Here is a 24,632-nt window from a genome sequence, read left to right on the forward strand (position 1 = left end):
TTGGGCTGGGAGGACTCATAAAGCTCTTGATTTGCCTCCATCAAAGGCTCACAAAACTCCTGTGTCGCCTTTTAATTAGGCTGTATCCTTCATATAAAATTCTGTGCATACCCTCAGCCCACTGATAATACTGAGATTATGGAGGAAAAGGTAGTCGAAACACCTCTCACATACACACACCTCTCACATACACACACCTCTCACATACACTGACCCACTGGTTAATTTAACCAGGTAGATTTCTGGTTTATTGTCCTGTCTACAGTCCCCGGATACTTCCCCGCCCCTTTTTTTCTGTCTTACCAAGGCTTTGCACTATTGCTAATATATCAAAGATACTACTCTTTCAAGGATGCCCAACCCCTTTGTTCTCTAGATTCAATTCTTCGAACCTCTGGATTTGGATCTGACTTATCTGATATTGAATTTATCTACTTGAAAACAAAGCAGATTGCTTGCCTTTTAAAATCAGGATGCAGGGATTCTGCTAGGAAGTCTATTATTCAAGTTTTGTAAATAAAATGACATTTTATCTAAAATGTGCATTTTAAGGGTGCCATATGTCTATTGATATGTAGGCCACTTAAAAATACTACCAGATTCTCTCAACAGCCTGATAGGCTTAACTCCAAACATTGCCATCCCCAACATAGACTACACATGGGACCCCAAAGTTACCATGCTGGAAAGGATCTTGTTTTACCTTAGAAGTGCTCACAATGTCATATATGTCAGGAAGTTCCTTTCCCATTGACTGATCTCAAGCCAGTTAGAGAATTGTCAAGTCAAATACAGGAAGCTTGTGGGAGACAGAAAGATGGATTACACATGCAAAATGTTCAGAGGAACTCCACAGGGAGCTCTTCCAGTCACAGTCAGGTTCCAAATGAATTTTTTTAAATGCTCGCCACACTAATGTCTTCAGAAAGATTCCATGTTCTATTTAAGGCAGACACTTACCTTGATACTATAAAACTGAGCTATCTTCAGCAAAGGCATTAAAATCCCAAGGTTGACACTTCAAAACGGAAACCTGCTACATTCCAATGAAGTTCTACAGTGATATCAAGGCTGAACATGCCAACTGTCATTAATTACTAGTATTTTATTATACCTGCCCCTGGTCGATATCTGTTCCTAATTTTTTCTCCTTTTGAGGAATGCCATGTTAATTTTTGTTAGCTTTTGCCAGCTTTGTAATTCTTCAGGTACAGATTGAGAGCCAATGTGGTGAGTGTCAGACTAGTATCTGGGTGATGCAGGACCGACTCCCCACTTGTGGCATGGAAGCTCGCTGGGTGACTTTGGGCCAGTCACACTCTCTCAGCCTAACCTACTTCACAGGGTTGTTATGAGGATAAAATGAAGGAGAATGATGCAAGCCACTTTGGGTCCCCGTTGGGGAGAAAGGCAGAATATAAATGAATAAAATAAAATAAATCTTCCCCAGGGCATCTAGAAGTCAAATGTGAGTGGAAGATTAATCCATTTTACATCTAGCACACATCCCTGGTGCATAAGACACTAAGGCACTATGCAAAGCTCAGTTTGCCATTTCGTACAGTTCCATACCACTGGAGCATACAACTCCTTGTGCAATAAATTAATATAGTTTAGAGCGTAGTGGTCCTCACGGTGGCCCCTCTTAATATTTCCTAGCATTCATAGAATCATAACATTGGAAGAGACCACCAGGGTCATAGCAGAGCACTCACTTGCTGCTCTGCTACCTGACCTGCTACCTCTGCTTACCTGACCAGCATGGTGTAGTGGTTAAGAGCGGTGGTTTGGAGTGGTGAACTCTAATCTGGAGAATTGGGGTTGATTCCCCACTCCTCCACATGAGCAGCAGACGCTAATCTGGCGAACTGGATTTGTTTCCCCACTCCTACACATGAAGCCAGCTGGGTGACCTCAGGCTAGTCACACTCTCTCGGCCCCAGCTACCTCACAGGGTGTCTGTTGTGGAGAGGGGAAGGGAAAGTGATTGTAAGTCGATTTGAGTCTCCCTTAAGTGGTGGAGAAAGTAGGAGGTTAGATGGACATCTGTTAGCAATGCTGATTCTATGGCCTTAGGCAGGTGATGAGAGGGAGGGCATCTTGGCCATCTTATGGGCATGGAGTAGGGGTCACTGGGTGTGTGTGTGTGGGGGAGGTAGTTGTGAATTTCCTGCATTGTGCAGGGGTTGGACTAGATGACCCTGGTGGTCCCTTCCAGCTCTATGATTTTATGATTCTATATAAAAACCAACTCTTCTTCTTATACCTTTTCAGTTTCCTTCCCCCTCATCTTCCTTTGCCACACTTACACTGTCTCCTCTTTCCTTTGCCTCCTTTCACATTCCTTCCTTTTTTTCTGTTTCTCTCTTTCTCCTGCATCCCACACCACTTCTCCAGCCACCTTTGAGATGCTAAAGGCTATGGGAGGAGGAACAGATTGTAATGGTGATGATGAGCTTCAGCCCACCTCTCATGAAATCTAGCCCATGCTTGCAGCTTAAAGGGTAATGGTCACCTGAACTCACAACTTGGTCCTGTTGGTCTTCATTAAGGGTGTGTGTTTGAAATTACTTTATTACAACAACAGTTCCACCTGCAGTAAAAAGGAATGGTGGTGGTTGGCAAGACCCCTCTCTATAAAATGTAAATACAAGGAGATCTGGAAGAGGCAAGGAGAATGGAGGATTTGTTCTTTCCCAGTCTCAGCCAGGGAAACTCATCTAACACATCAAGAATACATTCTTGCTCTCTCTCCCTCACACACACACACACACAATCAGATCCATTAAAGACAGGTTCCCCCTATTAGTTCTCCATCTTGCAAAGACTTGCAGGTGGTAAGGTGATCCACCACAATTTGTTTCAATTAGTAAGCATGGACAGTCATACTATTACCTCTAAGCTTTCTTGGTCCTTTTCATGTGAGAGACCCTTTTACAAGCCCACAAATTGATATGATCTGGGTTACAAGCAGACAATAAATAAATATACCTGACCAACACTTTAAATAATTTTTGCTTTTAGAATAAATAACCATAAATGACTACATCGCGATTTTTTAAAGTATGGTAATATAGCTTTTTCACTGAATATTAGTGTAGTTTATTTAAAGGTGATAGAATATCTACATGCAAGCAAGAAGTTGAAGGTGGTTCTAGCTACTATACATTTAAAGGGGTAACTTTGGTGGCAAGAGAGCAAACTGAAAGTGCTTCAGCTTTTCTACAAGAAAAAAAAAGTTTGCATTATCCCTGCTGTGAAAACAAGAAGCTTTAAAGTCACAGGTTCTCTGGAGCTCATCTTGGAATAATCAAGCCTGGTTTAATCTATTCATCAAGTAATCAGTAATAGTTTAATGTATTCAGATTCACTCTCTATGTAAATAGGATGGTAAAGAAAAATTAATCACAATCAGAATAGTTCTAACATTTCAGTGTATTATATTATTGCATACTTTTTCCTGTTTACACACATAAACTGCATTCCAGAAGCCAATTAAAACATAAATGTCTAGACTGAAGCAGACTCTAATTTTTCTTAACTGCTTCCCCCCCCCCCAATTGTCCCAGCTGGAAAAGAAATGACCGTGATCTTTCCAGTGTTGAAGAGTTGAACAGAAATGCTAGCTAGAGAATTCCTAAAAGTGTAACAGCCTAAACCTGCATCATTTCCTCTACAAGATCCTTATCTATTTAAAATATTTACATGTCAGCCTTTCTCTTGCGCATCTCAGGACCTTCTGAGCATTATCTTACTAGGCTATGAAAACCTGATATTGGAAAGCAACAAAGTTAATAAAATAGGTTTTATAGATACTACAGCAGGTGTTTCCTGCAGAAAATGGGAGGGATAACTCTAATTTTCAAAGTTTATAACCCCAGGGGTGATATTCTGTCATTTCTGTTGCCATCTGCACTAAAACTTACGTTTAAAGTAGAACTGTATCACACTTGATCCTACATAGTGTGTCCAAGTGTTCACATTCTTACACAAACGCAATGTGTTAATGGCAGCCTTCCGGCAAAGCAAATGCTTAGTCTGTGCCCTTCAAAGGGTTTGTGAGTGATCCTTACCCTACTGTCTTCATCCTTAATTGGCCTCCACTGTGGGGAGCAATTAAAAATAAATGGTAGCTTGCTGAGATGCTGGGAGGAATGTTCTGCAGTTCTGAACATGACCATGCTTACTTCAGTCCAGAATCTATACTATGGATAGAGAAGCTAAATTAAATAATTGTGTAAATAGTGTTCTTTGAAGATCCAAGTCACACTAGTATTTAAAAACTAGTTAGATCAACTTTTAAATTATTTGCAGAATACTTGTCTGATAAAAGTGAATTTTTTTTAAAGGTCAAGGTATCCTCCCTCTTAAATCTCGATGTGCTTAGTGTACTATGTATTGGGTATATTTGGTTAATACAGCAGAGTTTGCCCAGGCATGGAAGTGTGATATTGAGTGCAGTAAATAATCCTCCAAAGAAGAAAACTGCAAGAAGTAAAACTTATATTTATTAAAGTAGATTCTGTTCACATCCTTGTTGCAGTCGAAAGAAAGATATATGTTCAACTCATGTTATCTGTATGCTGTAATATTAATTTTAAAATTTAACTTAAAAAAGAAAGATAGAAACCTAATCTAAAGAGTACATTTCCCTGTCACAAATGGCCAACTGGTCAGGCATCATCGTGTGTGCAAGTATGAGATATTGTTTCTACAGGAGACCTGTAGATACATCTGACTCCATGGCAGTCCATGTGGAAAGAGAGAAACAACAAAGGCTACTGAGAGAGGAAGAGGGGTCAGAGGGCAGCTCCCAGGTTCAGACAAAGAGAGGAACATCCCATTCAAGAGATAACATTTATACACACTTAGAGTGAATTAGCGCCTACCCCCCCCCCCAATATCCAGGCATGCTGAGTTGCTCACTCCAGCACTATGATGTGCTCAAGCAAAATCTATGCTCAGTTCAAATCTATGTTCAGCTATTAACTCATTGGCTGATCTTAGGCAGAAGTCCGGTGTCACCATAAAGACTAAAAACACTTATTAAAAATATGAGCTTTGGTGAATCACAGTTTTCTTCTTCAAATACGTGGAGATACTACCTAAGAGGGTGGGAAGAAGGAGTTAAGGCAAAGGTGAATTTCGTCATGACCCTTTCACATATAAATCTGTGTGGGGAAAAAGAGCGAGAAGGGTAGGTATGAATCTAGTTATAAAACTCAGAGTCCTGTCATTCCAGTTCCAGAACATTCATGCTACTCCCTGGGACCATCATTCCAGTCCCAGAGCAGTCTATCTGGGCCTAGAGACCTTCATCCAAAACCCATTCCACATTTTCATTGTAACTTTTTTGTGCTGTAATGTATTTCATTCTATAAAGGAAGCCACAGCACTCAATTTGCAAGACCTGAGCAAGGCTGTTAAAGATAGGATGTTTTGGAGGACACTGATTCATAGGGTCGCCATGAGTCAGAAGCAACTTGACGGCAATTAACACACACAATGTATTTCAATGGAGCCCATGAAAGCCAATTGGCATTCCTGGCTCCCATTGTATCCAACAGGCCTTAGAAAGGCAATTCCCAATGGGCAATCTTGTCCTTTGTTTTAGTAAATCCCACAGCAAATACAGGAAATCCTCCTAAGCGCACAGAAGCAAATGCTATATGCAGACAGCAGACTGTAGGGGGAAAGCTGAAGAGATGGGAGGCAGGAGGGTTAGAGGGTTGCTGGGAAGGAGGCGACCCCCCTCCCACCTTCAGCTGATTCCTCCCCTCCTTCACCCCAAGAAGCCGCCACTGTGAGTGGGCCAACTGGCAGCTCTTATTGGTCAGCAAGTTACTACCTAAGCCTACTGGTGACGTCGGCTGTAGCCACAACCGTGATTATCCAGTAAAACCTGTGATCAAATAAAAAGGTTTTAAGACTAAGACTTCAAGAGATTCTGGTGAGCATTTTTTAGAAAGGAGTTCAAAGCTGGAATGCTACTCCAGAGAAATCTCCATTCTGTGCCTTTACCGGGCTGGATCCATCCACCCTTTTCATTCAATGCTACTAAACTCCCATCCATACTACAGCCCTCAACCCACATGACTTTTGTCCATGCACGTCCTATGATTCCCAGGACAATATTTCTGGGTGCTCAAAGATTTTTCTTTCCAAATTGATGAAATTCAGAGCATAATTCTCCTTCTAACCTGAATTAACTAATGGGTTCCATAAGACAGAAGGAACTTTTACAGCATTACAGAGTACACAGCAACTAATGATATTACAAAGTGAAGATTGTTATAGTACAAAAATTAAGCTATGAAGTACTAAAAGTACTTCATGTATAAGTATCTAAGGGCACATACTCATACATTATTGTAAGACTGCCATTGTGTTTTAGTCATGTATATATTTTTTTTCTAAAAGCTCGTTCTCTTTTCTTTAGAATTTTGAATAATTGTGGTATGATTTGTGCAGTAGCCAACTTCTACATGGCACACCAGTGCAGTGCCATCTAGTGGCAGACCAAGAGAAATATTGGAAGAGTTCTGTTAAAATAATGTAATGTGTCCTTTGAAGTTACAATTCTTCAAGAGTTATTGATATTCAGCAAATATTAAAGTTATTCAAGAATTATAGTTCAATCAACTATCTTAGTTTATGTGGCATAATAAAGATCTCCTAAAAGAGAATGCTAGGAAAAGTTGAAGGCAGAAGGAAAAGAGGAAGACCTAACATGAGATGGATTGACTCTATAAAGGAAGCCACGGCACTGAGTTTGCAAGACCTGAGCAAGGCTGTTAAGGATAGGACGTTTTGGAGGACATTGATTCATAGGGTCGGCATAAGTCAGAAGTGACTTGACAGAACTTAACACACAATCAATTATTACATTTGTATTCTGCTTTCTTCCATTGTGTCCAAGGCACTGCACATAGAGCTATTCTATTTTACCTAAGGCATGCCTGTGATACTAAGATTGCAAATGAATTACCTGTACTATGTACAGTTGATGAGATATGGTATAAGTGGATATAAAATTGTTAATATATATTTTCATAAATATGTAATGTTGTGTTACAGTGTCTTGCAAAGCAGAATATTGTCTGTCATCTCTTGTTTTTCAATCCATGCTGTTAGTTATTTAGATGTACTAACTGAAAGATCGGACTTATTAATAGCTATTTCTCCATTCTGTATTCTTTTTCTATAGTATGTTTTTAATATATATACACATCTAAAAAATGATTAAAATGGTTAAATATAGATTATATATTGCATTTCTTATTAAGTGCAATAAAGTTGCTCTGAACAGCTATGTAATTCCCCTCTTTTTTATCTCACAACAATCCTGTGAGACAAGTTAGACTGAGAGATGTCTGATTCGAGGCAGCCTGCTACACCACAATGGCTCAGCATTAGCAGCCAAACCTAATGGCATAGTACTCCTTTAAAGTTTTGGAGTACAAATTTTGATGCAACCATTCCATTAATCTGAAGAGACTGCAAACTTCTCTCCTTGCATTTCCTTGGCCCAATAAATATTACTCAAGGACAGAGCCCGATTTTTCTGCCTGTGTGCTCCTTTATTTCAAAATAAATTAAGCTTCTCATAAAATACTGTAACAAAATATTTCTTCACTGCTTGAATAAAGGTTCAAGCTTCTAGACCAGGGGTCAGCAAACTGCGGCTCGAGAGCCGCATGCGTCTCTTTGGCCCCTTGAGTGCGGCTCTCTGAACTTGGTTCGGAGCCCCTGCTCTCGAGCCCGCTCGCGCCGGCAGCCGGGCTGCAGAGCCGGCACGCCTAAGAGGGAGAGAGCAAGCAAGCACGAGAGAGCAGGCGAGCGGGCACGCTGTCTCCCCTCCCCCATCGTGGAGAATGGCCGGGTCCGCCTTTCCCTTGCCCTCAATGGTTGGGAGGCTAAAGCCTCCCCTCCCCTCTAGCCGCGCGATTGCTGGGCAGGCGGCTGGGCGGTTCCTGGCCCGGGCCCGCCTGCCTATCAGCTGTTGGGCGGGGCGGGCTTCCTTTGGCTACGCGTCCCCAGCAGCGGCGCTGGGCTGCAGCGCCCTGTCTTCTGTGGCGCCGACTCAGTTCCCCCGTCGTCTTCTGGGCCTGCGGGTCCCTGTAAGCCTGGAAGAGGCGCACTTTGGAGCCAGCGCAGGAGCTTGTTTGGTAAGTGGAGGGTGGCGGGAAAGCCCCGGGGTGCGGGGTGGGCCCCCCGACCCGGGACACGTAATGCTACAACTCGGGGTCATCTGCTGAAGCTGGAGGGTGGGAGATTCAAAACTGAAAAAAGGAAGTATTTCTTCACACAACGCGTGGTTAAATGGTGGGACTCCCTGCCCCAGGAGGTGGTGATGGCTGCCAACTTGGAGGGCTTTAAGAGGGGAGTGGACCTGTTCATGGAGGAGAGGGCTATCCATGGCTACTAATCAAAATGGATACTAGTCATGATGCATGCCTATTCTCTCCAGGATCAGAGGAGCAGGCCTATTATATCAGGTGCTATGGAACACAGGCAGGACAATGATGCTGCACTGGTCTTGCTGTTGGGCTTCCTGGGGGCACCTGGTTGGCCACTGTGGGGACAGACTGCTGGACTTGAAGGGCCTTGGTCTGATCCAGCACGGCCTTTCTTATGTTCTCATGTTTACTGCGTCTGTGAATCTAGAGAAAAGTTTGCTCACATTGTTCACATTAAGTGTTTGTCAGTCAGTGTCATGATTTAATTTTATGGATACCTTACTTACTTTTTTCCCTCCTCAGAGGCCATGTTTGCCCACTGGCTTTCTTAGCGATAGACCTGGACTCCGAGGAGGGGAAAAAGTCCCCCTTCAGAGGCCAGGTCTATCAATTGGCTTCTATGGGCCTCCGGAGGCCAGGTCTACTGCCAAGAAAGCCAATAGGTAGACCTGGCCTCCCAATGGGACTCAGCCGGAGGCCAGGTCTACTAATAGGCTTTTATGGCGGTAGACCAGGCCTCCAGACGAGGACTCCGGACGGGGAGGGGGAAATGGCAGGGACTTACAATTTAATTTTTATCAATAAATAAGATCACTATTAAGTATAATATCAAGTTTTATTCAGTGTACCTATAGTTTAATTAAGACTTAAAACTTTAATTAAAGTTTATTAAGTTAATAAACAGTGTACCTACCTATATAGTTTAAGTTTAAGAAATTTGGCTCTCAAAAGAAATCTCAATCGTTGTACTGTTGATATTTGGCTCTTTTGACTAATGAGTTTGCCAACCCCTGTTCTAGACCAACTACAGCACCTAACAACAGTGTTAAAACCTGAGCTTAGATCAAAGGCCTTGCATTTCTTTATATTTGATGAGTTATGCCCCGTTTTCCTCCTCAGTGGTGACAAAAAGCAGATTATACAGTATTATTCTCCCTTCTCAATTTGATCTTAAAAACCACCCTGTAAGGCTGGATGGCCCAGGCTAGCCTGATCTCGTCAGATCTCAGAAGCTAAGCAGGGTCAGCCCTGGTTAGTATTTGGATGGGAGACCACTGAGGAATACCAGGGTTGCTGTGCAGAGGAAGGCACTGGCAAACCACCTCTGTTAGTCTCTTGCCATGAAAACCCCAAAAGGGGTCGCCATAAGTCGGCTGCGACTTGAAGGCACTTCACACACACACAAAAGGTAGGTTAGGCTCAGACAGTGTGACTGGCCAAAGGTCCGTGGCTGAGTGGACACTCGCACCTGGGCCTCCCAGAGCAGTAACTCTAAAGCAGTTAATTCCTATTGCTCAAGAACACAGGTGACTTTGTGGGGAGGCGACCCATAGAACGTATTCACAACCAACACCCTTGTCAAGAATTTGTTATTTTCTCAGCACTGAAAGCCCTGGCGGAAAATACATTTTGCTCTCCCAGTGCAATAAATGCATGAAATGAGGATGGGTCTGTTGCACACCCTACATGCCTACAGAATGCCTCTCTCCTGCAGAAACATTATAGTGCTTTGCCACATATGCTTTTGCACTAATACACTCTTTCATAGCATGTTTGGATTGGAGTAAGCTCTCTTACTTTTGCCATAGGTGCCCTTTTCTTTCTTGTCATACTACCTGGCGGTTGGCAACCCTAGGAGGAGAGAAAAAGCACTCGCGCCCAGCAGCACAAAATCATAACTCCAATCCTCATACGCTATTTTGAGAATGGTCCCCCCCACCACATCTTTAGCAAAGTAGCCTCCTGCTAATCTCGCAAAACAAAAAAGAGCAATCTTCGCTAACGTATGCGTGTGTAGCAGAAAAGGGCAAGAGTCCAGTAGCACCTTAAAGACTAACAAAAATATTTTCTGGTAGGGTATGAGCTTTCGTGAGCCACAGCTCACTTCTTCAGATACAGCTAGAATGTGAATCCATCTGTCTTTAAGTAAAGTGAATTCAGACAAATTAGTACGTAAATGTTAACAGTATGTAAATGAGAATAGCAGGCGTGATGGGATTAGGTGTGGTATGGAGAAGTCTGTGATGTCCAGGGGAGAGATGGGTGTGGAGAAATTGATATGCCTCTTTGTTATCGTATTAATTTCCAATGACAATAACCCAGCAAGAGGTTGACAGTTTAAAACCGTTTATTTGGCCAAATATACAGACCGGGTGAAAATTGCCCAGAGAACAGGACAATCCACCCAGAACAAAAGATTGCAAGAACCTTTATAACTTTGGATTAGGGATGTTACAATTACGTGTATTCACTGCATATCGGTGGTCTCATTCATTCTAATTAGAATAGCCTATAGGCATCGCTTGAAGCTGTCTCGAAGTACTAGGTCTTGTGACCACATTCCTAGGGCTGAACGTAATTTAGAGCTGTTTACTAGTAAGGAGCCGTACCAGGAGAGCAAACAATGCAATCTGTTGGCCTTTTAATTGCGGGTGCCAACGTCCCCAAAGTTTCCATGTGTGTGCGCATGAATGCAGTGTTCCAACCCAGCCCTTATATCTGGGCCTGCACGTAAAAGCATACATTTCCAATAATAATGATTACAGGCACTACAAAACCAGCATTGGTCATGAGCCACGAATGCAAGGTCTTTATTCAGCCCAGGTCAATGCATTGAGTTTAGTTTGAATATCAACTATGATTGAGCAGTATGCGTGTGTGTTAAGCGCCGTCGAGTCGCTTCCGACTCATGGCGGCCCTATGAATCCATGCCCTCCTCGCTCAGGCCTTGCAAACGGAGGGCCGGGGGTTCCCTTGCCGGAGTCAACCCGTCTCTTGCTGGGGCTGCCTCTTCCCCTGCCGCCCTCCGCTGTTCCTAGCACGGCCCGTCTCCCACTCCCCCGGAAAGCCTGTCGCTCAGCGCTCTCTTCCCGCAAACGAGCTCAAGAAGTCCCGAAGGAGGTTTGTTGCAGGGCTGGCCCTCGCCGCCGCGCAAGGATTCGGGGCCGAGGGTGCGCAACCCCCCTCCTCCGCCGCGCAAGGATTCGGGGCCGAGGGTGCCCAACCCCCCTCCTCCGCCGCGCACGCGCACATGGACAAACGACTGCCCCTCCCAAACCGCCCTTTTTCCACGGCTCGGCTCCCTGAGGCGCCTGCGTGCCCCGCCCCCCTCAGGCCGCGTTTTGCTACTAATTTACTTCACACACGTGTACGGTGTGCCGCCTCTAACTACTAGAAGCGCGCTGGGAGGGAGGAAGGAAGGAAGAAAGAAGGGGGGATAAAAGGGGGGCGTGAGCGGTGCTCCTTGGGGTGTATTGGGGGGGGTTTACAGCGGCAGTCTGTCTTAATAGGGGTTGTGTTTAGGGTTGAGGTGAGGCGTTGCGAGTGGCATAAAGGGGAGGGGGGCTTCGAGGGGCGGCCTTTGCCATTCTGTTTCCGGGTGGGGTGGGGGTTGCGTAGCGATTTTTCAGGTTTTTTTGGTGGGGGGCGCGCGGATACTTTAGCAAAGAGCGGGTTGTTGGCTGAGTTTCGGGTCTTCTTTTTGGAAAGGGTTCCCAAGCCGGTCTTCGCTTCTCGAAAGCTGGTTCAGATATGGGGGGGGGGGGACGACGAGGAGCCAACAGGCGACTGATCCGTGCTGGAGGGCAGGGTCTGCTTGAGTTGGTTTCTTGATTTATGACTCATTGCAGCGTCTTGAGAGAAGTTTCTTTTAAGGGTCAGCTGGCCAAGTCCTGTGCACTTAAGTGCTTGGGCATCTGTGATAACTTTTTTTTTTTTTAAGTCTAAGATTTTAATTTTTAAGTTAAGTCCCCTTGGGGAATGCTAGGATTTCTTATTGTTTTTAAACTGCTTATGCTTGGTAAGCAAACAGAGTGCATTAAAGAAAATAAGTTGCATGTGAGAAATGCATATTAAGGGAAAAGCTCATTTGTTCTGAGTTTCACTAATAAGTGTAACGTTCCTTCTTTTGCTTTTAAGATGGTACAGAAAAGCCAGAAGAATAAGCAGGACCAGACTTCATTTTGCCTAGTTCCTGGTGTAGGTGTGGAGGCTCAGACTGGGCAGCTATCGTCTGCTGTTGGCGGCTGTCAATACGTTGATAGCAGACTTGCAGATCAGCCCTTACTAGAGCAGCCTAGTGACAAAAGTGAGCTACTTACTCCTATTTCTGAAGTTCCTGTAGAAACAAAAGAGGAGGAACCAAAAAAGTTGCTTGTCTCTAAAAGAAGGGAAGGGAGAAGCTGTGGGAAATGTGTTCGAACAGTACTGGAGGACAAAGCAAAGGTAAACTTTGCTGTGGACACAAACCTGAAGGAAGAGGAGAGCTTGGTAGGAGAAAGTTGTTCAAAAAAAGCTGCCCAGGGCATGGGGAGACAGCAACGTTGTGCTGCTTCTAAAAGTACTCTGCAAAAAGAATTTGTATCACATCTTAGATGGAAAAGAAGTAGCTCCTTACTCTGTGAAAAAGATATTGCCCCTAAGAAAAATTGTATATGTTCCTTGCTTGAACCTGAACTAAACATTTCAAGTTGTTTGGAGAAAGAAAAGAAATCAAAGGAAAAGAGCAAAAAAACCTTTGTAAAAGCAGAACTTAAAAATCTAGTAGAAAGGGATGGGAGTTCAACAATAGTATTAGAATCTCAAAAAGCAGTAAGGGAAAGCAACAAACGCTCGGTCTCAAAACCAGGTCCCCTGCAGAAATCATGGCACCTCAGAGAGAGGATTAGATCAGCTCAACCAGAGCAGAAGTCTTTCAGGGACAAAAGGCAAAGGGTAAAGAGGAGGTGCTTATCCTTGAAATTACAGACACAAAACTTAAGCCTACAGAAATTTAAAGGAAAACGTGGGAATGGAGACTTTAGTTATGAGCTACAGCTGCCAAGCTTAGATTCTGAAGATTGTACAAGGAACCTAGTGAAAGTAAGATCATCTTCTGTCCCACGTGTCCCATGTGGTAATGTTGTGGAAGGAAGAGAATCTCTATGGAAGAGCTGTAGGGTTTCTTTGCCAAACTTGAGGCTGGTGGAGCCTCAGGGGGAAGAACAAACCTTGCAGAAAACATGTAAAAGCTGTTCTGCGGAATGGACTCAAACAAAATCTTGTGAGGATTTACAAGCTCTGAAACAAGACAGTAGGTGTTTATTGAAAAGTGTAGCATGTATAGAAGACAGTAAAAAGTGCAGAAGCATTGCAGAAGAGGGAAGGCATAGGATGGTAACCAGAGCTTTACTGAAATCAAAGATACGTGAAAATGATAGTGAGAAGCTAGACTGGATGCAGGAAAAGCCTGTTGCTATGGAGATTCCCTGGTTCAGGCAAGGAATCCTGGAAAAGCAAATAGCTATAGGAAAGATAGTGGATTCTGCACCTACAGAAGGTCGGATAATTTCCAGGGTAACAGTCTGTAGTGAGAAACAAACGCAAGGGAAAGATGAAATTATGACTACACCTGAACTAAAAATAAAGATCAAAACTTCTAGTAAGAACACTTATTCCCTATTCCCTCTCTATATTTTTTATTGTCTTATGTTTGGGCTCTTATTTCCCTTACTCTTTGTTGTGTAGTTGTGTTTGAATCAATTGATCTTATTGCCTTTGCAGAATGCAAAAGCTGCAAGGAAAAATCACGCGTGTTCTTGATTTGGGACAGTGTCGGGGGGGCAGAAATTGCACTAGTTTATGTAATTTTTGTTGAAATGTTTCAGAAAGTAATTTCTGCAGAAAAATTCAGTTGAGTTAAAAATAAAAAGCATTTGAGCTGATATTAGAAAACCATGCTTGTTCCACTGACATTTTGCAAGAAGCCATTAAACTGCTCAGTATTTAGTTTTGTCATGTTAATACTTTTCCTAGTGAAAAGTTATTTTAAGTGTTTAAATTATCCTGGAAAATGTTACTGGAACAGCATAAGTATTTTCATTTTCAAATCTTCGTATAGATATTTGTAATACAGTTCTATGGAGTACCTGTAACATCTTGGGAACTATGAGTATCCCTAGACTTGGCATGATTTGAACTAAAACTCTATGCTCCCCCCCCCCCTTTCGCTGCTCAGTGATGTGGAGCAGAAGATTTTCCAGCACCGTATTTTTCTTTGGAAAATTCCTCATTTCTCGTATATATAGTTTGTCTATGGATGTCAGGACTGTTGTGCTGCAAATCAATCACGTTGGATGGATAAATGTTGGATATGAAGCATGGGCAAACCCAGCGGTTATACATGGTCTAGACTTGTGCATGGTGTATTTGCTTCCTTCTGGTAACATTTAAATTTTGCTAATATTTAAATTTGCATTAAAAAATTGTCAATTTCAAATTTTCCCGGAAAACCCACTTTACTGCTGGTGCTCTTGACTATACAATAAGAATAATAGCGTGAGGAAATCTTTTATTTTGTCTTTAATTATCTAAATTACCCTGGTGTAGTTAAGCAACAATTAGTTTACTGTTCTGCATATGCTTGTAAAACTGTTCTGTCAAATCATTCCTTACAAACCAAATATTTTACCTAGCAATAAACACTTTACTTACTAATCAATACTGCCCTTAGTGGTTTGGAGCTGGTGCTTTAGATGTAAAACAGTTTGATATGCTATTAAAATTTGCAGTTCATGGCAGGGTTTTTTATAAAAGATACTTATAAACACATCTAATTTTGATGACCTTGTATGGTAGAACATTTGCATTAATCATTAGGTATTTCTCTTTTTTAAAAATAGGAGAGCAGAAAACAGAAGTTTCAAGTGAAAAGCTGGCAGAGACTGATCTGAACACCTCTCAAGATTGCAGTATACCGAAACTGCTAGAACAGTCTGCATGTCTTCAAATAAATAAATTAGATGAAACTGAACACAAGGATCCTGTCAGCTGTTGTCTCAGAAGGGAGGCTACATTACATTGTGGTGATAGTGCTTTTCCTGTTACAAACTCCAGATGTCCACAATTTTCGGATATAAAAATAACTGAAAATCAAGTGGAAAAGGACCCATTGGTAGTGTACCAGGATGACAAACTCAGATGTCTTACTAAGCTGAATGACTTTACTTGCAGAATAACAAAGAACCCAGTAGTGAGGTTACTTGACTGCAGGTACATAAAGGCGCTGTTAAATCCTACAAGTGACCATACAATTCAAAGTTATAAACTTCATTGTGAATTCTTGCACATTGCACTGGGTCAAAGGAAGGATCTGTGTCCTCACAGGGGTATGGGACAGAGTGATTTGAATTGTAGCTCTAATATAGTGCAAGCTGGAGGTTCAACAAGCATATCAGTCGGAAAAGGAATGTGCCAAAAGAAGAAGATGCCCCCAAGGTATCAAAATGGAAAGAAGCGATTTAGGGAAAGTAAATGGTGTCTGGAGTTCAAAAAAAACAGTAAAAGGATAAAAATGACTGAGGATCTTGAAAAACAAGCAGTCCAGGAACTTCTTTCAAACAGGGACCTTTACAAAGCCACAGCAAATTCTTCAATAATTACAGAACAACTGAACTGTAATGAAGCTGTTTCCTTCCCTTCCCTTGATGTGCCTGATTTACCTCTAAAGAAAAATACTCAAAAACATCCAAATCAATTTGTTACCTTGGCTGGTAATAAACGGAAGAACCAATCACACTTTACCCTGTATGATGTAAGTGACTTTGCGAAGTCCGATGCTAAAAAGGAAAACAGTGCTCTTGAGTCAAAGACCATGGACCCACACAGAGACTTAACCAGTACAGCAAAGGATGATTCTGCAGTGGAGATGCTAGTTGATGAAAAAATCCCCAACTACAGCAGTAATAATGCTGGCTACATGCAAGGAGGGAAAGCAGCACCCAAAGCAAAAACAGTAAGTAAAACGGGGAAGAAACTACCGTTCAGCTGTCAAAGAATAGTGCCATTTTCAGGTAAAAATATTTGGCTTCGTGAATCATGTGCAAGGACCTCCTTATTTTGTAAAAACCACGTGTATGGCTCAAAATTTTTAAGACGTGTTGATTCTTTTGCTAACACTGGCCAAGTGGAGCTGCATGAGCTGTTGGTAGATACTAGCAACCTGCCTGCAAATAAGACAATGGATTGTAAAACAGAACTTTCTGTCAAAAGCCCAGCTGCAGAATCTCAGATTGATAATCACAAAGCTGTCTCTGGTATTGGAAATAAGAATGGAATTTCCTCTACAGATATGGAAAGGCCTAAACAGTGCCCATCTAGTGTGACTAAAAATGCAAAGAAATGCAAAATTACTTCGAAATCACCAGGGAAAGATACTAAAAAGGAAGACAGTATGGTCAAGACAAATGTTTCCATAGGTACCCAGAATGGCATCTTTGTAGACAGTAGTAAAAATAAGGCAAAGTCATTGGTTTCTAAACAAGAGACTGCAGTCCCACGAGTACCAAAAACATTAAGCATGGGGAACCTGTCAAATTTCAGAATACCTCTTCTTAAGGACAAAAGTGTATTGAGAAAGGAAAGAACTCATTACAGTCCTCAGAGCATTCTAGATTGTAGTGCTGCTTCTGTAAAGAAAAACAGAAGTAAGAGGGTTTCATCTGATTTTGAGCATCTGTTCCACTCTGAACAGATTAGTAACATTACTGTGGCTGCAGTGGAAGAACACAGAGACCAATTTGACAGCAGTGTTGCTGGAAGCTTTCCTTGGGAGAGTAGCATTTGTAATAAAGATCTGGCAACTTCTCATGAGAGTGATCTGGAATTGTCAGGGTTGGAGAATGTTTCTAACTCTTTGAGTATTGGATGTACAAAGAAGCCAACTGAGAGCTCTGTTATATCATCAGAAATTTATGAAGATAATTGGAGCAATACCTTGGCTCAAAACAAAGATAAGCTGTGTGCAGACGTTCTTAAGGCTTATGAAGATGATGCTCTTGTGATTGATGTAATTCAGGATGATCCTGATCTGTTTGGAAATACAGATGAACCAGAAGTCACAGGTTCAAATGAGCATGTTCCTGACAGCGACTCTAGAATCACCATTTCCTCAGAAGAAAATCTGGTGTTAAAGTCAGAGTCCTCTCCACTTCCAAGAAGCGACCTCTTGAAATTCAGGCCTAAGTGAGCAAATTTCAGATGTTTTCATTAATTTATGTGTACGTAATTAGTGTATAGAATCATAAGCTTAAACGCTGGTTCCTAAAGCACACTTCAGTTCTAGGTCCTTGTAAGGAGCAGTTTGGGTTAGAATTTAGAGAATGGACAACTCCTAGTACTAAGATTGCTTTAAAGCATACCTTGTAAATAACTTGAGGCTTTAGAAGGCTATAAAAATATTGGGAGTCCCAGTGGATGTGGGTGGCAGGTAGGGACTACCATTAAATGATAGATCTAGTCCTTATTTCTTTTTACTGTTGTCTACAAATGTACCATTGAACTATTGATATAAACAAAAGCAAGTATTCTCCAGTGACAACTTAGTATGAAATCCAAAGCACATCAGACGGGAGAGGGATGGGGAGGGATTGTAGTAAGGCCTTTAAAATAGGTGTTAAAGTCAGGAACACTGTATGATTGATTACCTTAATTTGTTTTCCTGTCAAAGTTAGTATTTAATGATGCTGTGGCATTTAGAAATACTTTTTTAAATACTGAAGGAGTAAAATACTGATTTGTTAGCAGTTTATTCTAAAGGCTTTTCATGTAATTATTTGTTACACTAGAAATCAGAGTTGTGTTTAGACTAAACCTAGGTATATTTACCTACTTTATGGAACTCTAATAATAAGTTAAACACATGAAGCTGCCTTATAACTGAATCAGACCTTTGGTCCATCAAAGTCAGTATTGTCTACTCAGACCAGTAGCAGCTCTCCAGGGTCTCAGGTAGAGGTCTTTCACATCACCTACTTGCCTAGTCTGTTTAACTGGAGATGCCAGGGATTGAACCTGGGACCTTCTGCATATCAAGCAGATGCTCTGCCACTGAGCCACAGCCCCTCACCTAAATTTCTTTTGTACCCGTTTTTCTTTTAAGCATTTAGATCATGACAGTACAACCAGCATGGTGTAGTAGTTAGTGTTGGACTAGGATCTGGGAGACCCAGGTTCAGATCCTCGGTCTGCTATGGAAACATGCTGGGTATGCTTGGGCTGATCACACACACACTTTCAGCCTAACCTACCATGAGGGTTGTTTGTGGATAAAATGGAGGAGAGCAGAATGATGGAAGCTGTTCTGGGTCCACATTGGGGAGAAAGGTGGGATATAAATGAAGTAAATCAGGAGGGAAAGCAAAAGCCAATCTGTATATGAGCCGTAGTTTTGCACTGTGACTCAGCATTAGTGTCATTCAGTAGCTACTGTTGGTTTGAGACTTCCTGCATCTGAGTGTGTTGAAAATTCTCTTTGTGAACGGTGAACTCACTGCAGACAGGTGAAACTGAAATGTGCAACTTAGAAGCAAAATTTGCATGCATACTTTTAAATCCTGAATCTCCTAAATTCTCCAGCTTTAAAACGATTATACTACGCAGCATTCAAATGATATTCTTTGGTTGACTTGCTATATAATCTCCCATATTTTGTGTTAATTGATTGTGCCATTTATAGAATACAGATATGATGCTATTTTGAATAGTTGCATATGAGCACAATCATTAACTGGACACAATGCATATTAGTCAATGTTGGTAATTTGTGGTTATCTGCATGTGAGACTCCTTTCCCACTGGAATGACAAGTTTGTGACTGCTTTTTAAAGGCAGTTTCTATGAGTCTCCTAAACATGTGACTTCAGATTTATTTTTTAATATTAAAATTGTTAAATTCTACTATAGCTGTATATATAGAATAGAGACTTGTAATTTAAGATTAGGCTTTTCACAAATTTCAGTACTTTAATAGTTTAGATGAAAACTAGACCTCGTCAATAATGTTTAGTATCTGCTATCGTGGTTTGCTTTGGCTTCTTATTGGCACTTGTGGAAACCTTTCTCAGTGAACATTTCTTTATTCCCATGGTGAAAGATGGAGAAGGGACACTGAAAGAATAATTGATTAATAAATTAATGAATCCTTATGATTGTATTTTTGATAACTTAATGGAAAACAGTTGCTCTATCACAAACTTATTTCAGTGTACAATTGTATTGAAAATAATTGTAGTGACACTTGACATTTTGCTTTTCTGCTTGCCTGCTGAGCCTGGTAAAACTCAGCATTAGCAATTAAAAGACTGCTGTCCATATGCCTAATGAGGCTTCAAACAGTTGCATGTATTTGCACATACCGTGACACCAACCCCAAACTCTTTTAGAATTCAAAATATTGCAGTGTGTGGAGTCTAAAAAATATTACAAATTCTTAAGCACTGGGTTGCTTGGTGTAAATATTATACCTTGTTAATGTTTGCTGATGCTCTTGAATTGAAGTAAAAGTCCCAGGAAAAAAATGAGACTTCTTCAACAGAAACAGTTAATGTTCCAGTAATACTTTATACAATAAGATCGCCTTTATACAATAAGATCTCCTTTTGGAAAGGGGACAAGATTCTTGTTGCTGGGAATTTTTTTTTATTGTTTATTTTTATACAAATTTCAAATATATATATCTTATTCTACATACATTGTTTGTATAACGTACTTTTCTCATTCCCTTCCATCCCTCCCATCCCCCTCCCTAGCCCCACTCCTTCTCCTTATATTTTTTAGTCTCTTAACCCCAGCCAAGGTCACAGTCTGGATCTTCCACCAAATGTCTTTTCTTCCTTCCGTTGATATCCACTCTAAATAGGTCTTCCATCTACTCGTGATTTCCCTGCTCTTGTCTTCCCATGAAGTCTTCTGGCGCATCATCTCGACGATATCCGACTGTATAAATTCAAGCAAATAGTTGTGCCAGATTTCTATAGTCTTTTATCCTTCCAACCCAGAGCTATTACTGCTTTGCTTGCTAATAACATAGCCTTGAATATGGCCTGATCCCTCTTGTTTACCCCCGAGTTCCCTGTTGTGCTCATTAACATTAGGTTAAAATCTATGGTTAAAGATACTTTACATTTTCTCCTTATAATGTCTAGTATTTGTGTCCAAAAGACCCTAACCTCTGGGCATTCCCACCACAGGTGAGAGAACCAACCCTTAGATTGTCTACAGTGCCAACACATGGGGCTTAGTCCTGGAAACATATTCGCTAATTGCGCTGGTGTTTTATACCATTTTGTAAAAAATGTATGTTTCAATTCATTGAATTTAATCACTTTTATTTCCTCTAGTCCTTTCACAATTTTACCTGCTGTGTTTTCTGATATCTGACCTTCCTTACTCCAAGTTTTTTGTAAATTTGTTATTGTCTTATCTTTATTTGAAATAATTTTCCTGTAGATGTTTCCTGCCAATCCTTGTTTTGATTTTTGCATTTCTTTATATATTTCTTCCATTGGTTCCTCTGACCATATTTCCCCTTTTTCGTTAATCATTTTAACCCTTCTATAAAAACCTGTTGTTTTTAGCCAGTGTTGCTTGCCTATCTCTTCTACTATCTCCTGTAAAGGTTTTAGGGTTCCTCCTCTGTACATATCTCCCAGTCTATAACATCCTTTTGACCTTAGGGTTTCCCACCATTTACTTTCTCTCATTTCAGTATGCATGGTCTCTAGCGGAGCCCATCTTGAAGTCCTTCCTAGCCATAAAGGTTGCCATTTATTCCATACCTCTAGTGCTGTACGTCTGGGACTTATAGTTAATTTTAAATTTTTACTTAAGACTTTTGAGAAAATGCCAAATCTTTCTATGTCACTGTTAATCTTATTTTCAAATCTAACCCATTTCTGATCACTTTCTTCTATCTCTAATAATGACTTTAATTGAAATGCGGCGTAGTAGCTATTCAGATCCGGGGTACCCCAACCCAATTCTGATCTAAGGCTATATACCAACCTTTTTTGAGTTCTACATTTTTTGCTATCGAATATCCACCCTCTTATCATTCTATTCCAGTGTTCTATTTTTTTTTGTACTGATTCCTAGTGGTATCGTCTGGAATAAATACATCAATTTAGGCACCCAGAACATTTTAGTACTTCTAATTCTAGAGGAAATACCTAAAGTTTTTTTTCTCCATCTTTTCATTTCCTTCTCTATCTTTCTCCATACCTTGTTATAATTTACCTCTGATATTCTATTAATATTCTTTTGTAATATTATACCTAAGTATTTAAACTTTTTGGCTCCCAATCCTATATTTGTAATTTTATTAATCTCTTTTTTTCATCCCTATTCACCTTGACATATATTATTTCTGATTTAGCCATATTGACTTTTAATCCTGAACACCTTTCAAAGTCTTCTAATATAATCTTTATTTCTTTTATCCTTCTTTAGGGTTTGTCATAATAACCATAATATCATCAAATTAATTTTCATTTTTTCTTCCTTAATCTTATAGCCTTCTATCCTTGCGCTATTTCTTATCTTTTCTGCTAGTTGTTCTATCGCTATGATAAATAAGAGTGGCGAAAGCGGGCAGCCCTGACGAACTCCTCTCTGGATCTGAAAGGCTTGCGAGTGATCATTGTTAACTTTAATCACTGCTGTTCCATCCCTATATAACTCCTGAAGTGCATTTAAATAATTACTTCCTATTCCGTATTTGCGCAAAACCTGCCACAGGTATTCTTGGGACAGAGTGTCAAAGGCTTTGAATACATCCAGTTTTAGGAGACCTTGTTGCTGGGAATTTTATTCATTGTAGCGCAATGTAATATGGAGGAGTTCAAGCAAGCAAACTAAGAAGAAATGTGCTGGGAATTTAGGCTTTTTTTCTAGCCCAAAATTATGGACTGGACATATAGCTCTGACCATAAATTTTGTAGCATCTAATCTGGTCTCTTCAGAAATTTCTAGCACTCATATATTCCTTTTCTGCCAATTGCCCATTTCCTAACTGATTGGGCTTTGCTGTGCAAATCGGCTAGAAAGTTGAGTGCAGCTGAAGTCTACTTACAGTGTGACTACTTGCTTCTGATAGTGCCATCCTTCACAGAGAAGTCTACACCTATTGAAATTAATATGCTTAGACTAGGTTAACTCTGCATATGATGTCATTGTGAGACACCCTCTTAGCTGGTGTTCCTAGCTGCAAAATTATGTGGGTTATGAACGTTTGACATAATGACTGCTGAAAGTGGGGAAACTGTTGTGGGATGTTGGCTGCCACAGCATAAGAAAGCAGTAGAGGGGGAAAAAATTGGGAGCCAGATTGCAACGCAGCCATCCTCAACAGAGAACACTTGTGCACTTCTGTGAATGTTTTTAACTGTTCAGAAAACATCCTTTTATTACTCACCTCTACTTTATAAAATGTACTTGTTTACAGAGAGAGTCCTCTTCAAGCACATGACACATTGAGGTCTACTACAGATGTCTCTGCTTCATTGTCAAAAGGTAAGAATGAAAACTTTTTAAATGCACAATTTGAGAGGAAGTCTAAAGTACTAAAAACATAAGAAAAGCCCTGCTGGATCAGACCAAGGCCCATCAAGTCCAGTAGTCTGTTCACACAGTGGCCAACCAAGTGCCTCTACGAAGCCCACAAACAGGATGACTGCAGCAGCACCATCCTGCCTGTGTTCCACAGCACCTAAGATAATAGGCATGCTCTTCTGATCATGGAGAGAATAGGCATGCATCATGACTAGTATCCATTTTAACTAGTAGCCATGAATACCCCTTTCTTCCATGAACATTTCCACTCCCCTCTTAAAGCCTTCCAAGTTGGCAGCCATCACCACATTTTGGGGCAGGGAGTTCCACAATTTAACTATGTGTTGTGTGAAAAAATACTTCTTTTATCTGTTTTGAATCTCTCACCCTCCAGCTTCAGCAGATGACCCCGCGTTTTAGTATTATGGGAGAGGGAGAAAAACGTCTCCCTGTCCACTCTCCAAACCATGCATAATTTTATAGACCTCTATCATGTGTGAGTTCTACTACTGAGTAGTACTGAGTTCTACTATTCCAAATAGGTGTTCATCGTGCCAACAATCATTCTTTTAAATGGAGTTCTTTTGTTATCTGATACATAAGAAAAACAAAAGATGCAAATGCCCCCCGAAATGAATTGTACAGCTGCTCTTCTTAAAAGAACTCCAGAACTCTGTTTTTTCCAGCTTTGGTACATGCTGATGCATGCTTGCAACAAATCTGGGTTTCTAGTTGGATGTACTGGAGCTGGAATATCCATGCATTATTCTGTTCACACAAAATGGTGACCGCATGTATGAAGAAGATCGCAGATAGTGCCGTCTGTTCTTATGCATTGTTTGTGTGCCAAAATTGTAAAAACCAAAAGGGTTCATGAGAAAAGTTTTTCCTAGGTCATTCTGGTAATTGCTAATTGACTGCATAGTAGCAGAGTTGTTGAAATGATTTAGTGGTAAGGGCAGTCATGAAGAAGCTAGAGAAGATACTTAAGTGTAAGGATGTGTCACTGGCAACAGGATCAAGTTAATTTATGCCACAATATTCCCTATTACTGTGTATGGTTGTGAAAGTTGGACAGTGAAGAAAGCTGACGGGAAGAAAGTAGATGCCTTTGAAATGTGGTGTTGGAGGAGAGTTTTACGGATACTGTAGACCCGTGGTGGCGAACCTATGGCACGCATGCCAGATCGGGCACTCTGAGCCCTCTCTGTGGGCATGTGTGCCGCCGCCCCAGCACAGAGTTCTGCTCTGCAAATGTGGGGAGAGCGCAGGCGACTTGTCCAGGCTGCAGTAGGAGAAAGGAGAGAGGTTCCTGTCTGTCTGCCCTTCCCATTCAAAACGGTCTGCTGAACAAGCAGCTCTCCTCCCACCCCACCCCTTCTGGCTCTTTTCTCCCCTGCTTGGGCAGCAAATGTGGGGAGAGCACAGGCGACTTATCCAGGCTGCAGCAGGAGAAAGGAGAGAGGCAAAAAGGCGATCTCAAATTCCTGGGTTGCTCTTGGGGTGCACGCTGCTCCTGTTTGCATTCTTGTTCCTGTTTGCATTCTTGCCTAATGACTCTCACTGTTAACCAGCCCACTGAGCCTGGTGCCTTCCCCGCACCTTTTTTAGACGTGGTGATTTTCATCTCTTCCACACACACACCAAGTTTGGTTTTTGAAATGCATGTGATAGGAGTGTACAAAATGGTTTGCTCTGACCCATAAGGACGCCTCCTTGGCCCAAAAACTGTGTAATGTTGGTTTTTATATCTGTTTAGTGTTGGTTTTTATCTCCCCCCCCCCCACCAAAAAAAAGATTTGCTTTTCA

At 41.3% G+C, this 24,632-nt stretch overlaps 1 protein-coding gene and 1 non-coding gene across 2 annotated transcripts in view; one reads left to right on the forward strand and one right to left on the reverse strand.

Moving 5' to 3' along the window:
* The first annotated feature begins 11,159 nt into the window (after positions 1-11,159).
* The window catches only part of TOPAZ1 (testis and ovary specific TOPAZ 1), a 56,908-nt gene continuing 43,435 nt past the window's right edge, over positions 11,160-24,632 (forward strand). The window contains exons 1-4 of the mRNA XM_056857072.1: positions 11,160-11,360; positions 12,378-13,878; positions 15,119-17,459; positions 22,717-22,784. Of these exons, the coding sequence (XP_056713050.1) occupies positions 11,160-11,360; positions 12,378-13,878; positions 15,119-17,459; positions 22,717-22,784 (4,111 nt within the window). The remainder of the gene's footprint in view (positions 11,361-12,377; positions 13,879-15,118; positions 17,460-22,716; positions 22,785-24,632) is intronic.
* TRNAI-GAU (transfer RNA isoleucine (anticodon GAU)) lies at positions 18,267-18,338 on the reverse strand. The gene has a single exon. It is a non-coding gene; the product is annotated as a tRNA-Ile (tRNA).

This window comes from Euleptes europaea, chromosome 11, assembly GCF_029931775.1.
Source record: "Euleptes europaea isolate rEulEur1 chromosome 11, rEulEur1.hap1, whole genome shotgun sequence".
Classification (NCBI taxonomy): domain Eukaryota; kingdom Metazoa; phylum Chordata; class Lepidosauria; order Squamata; family Sphaerodactylidae; genus Euleptes; species Euleptes europaea.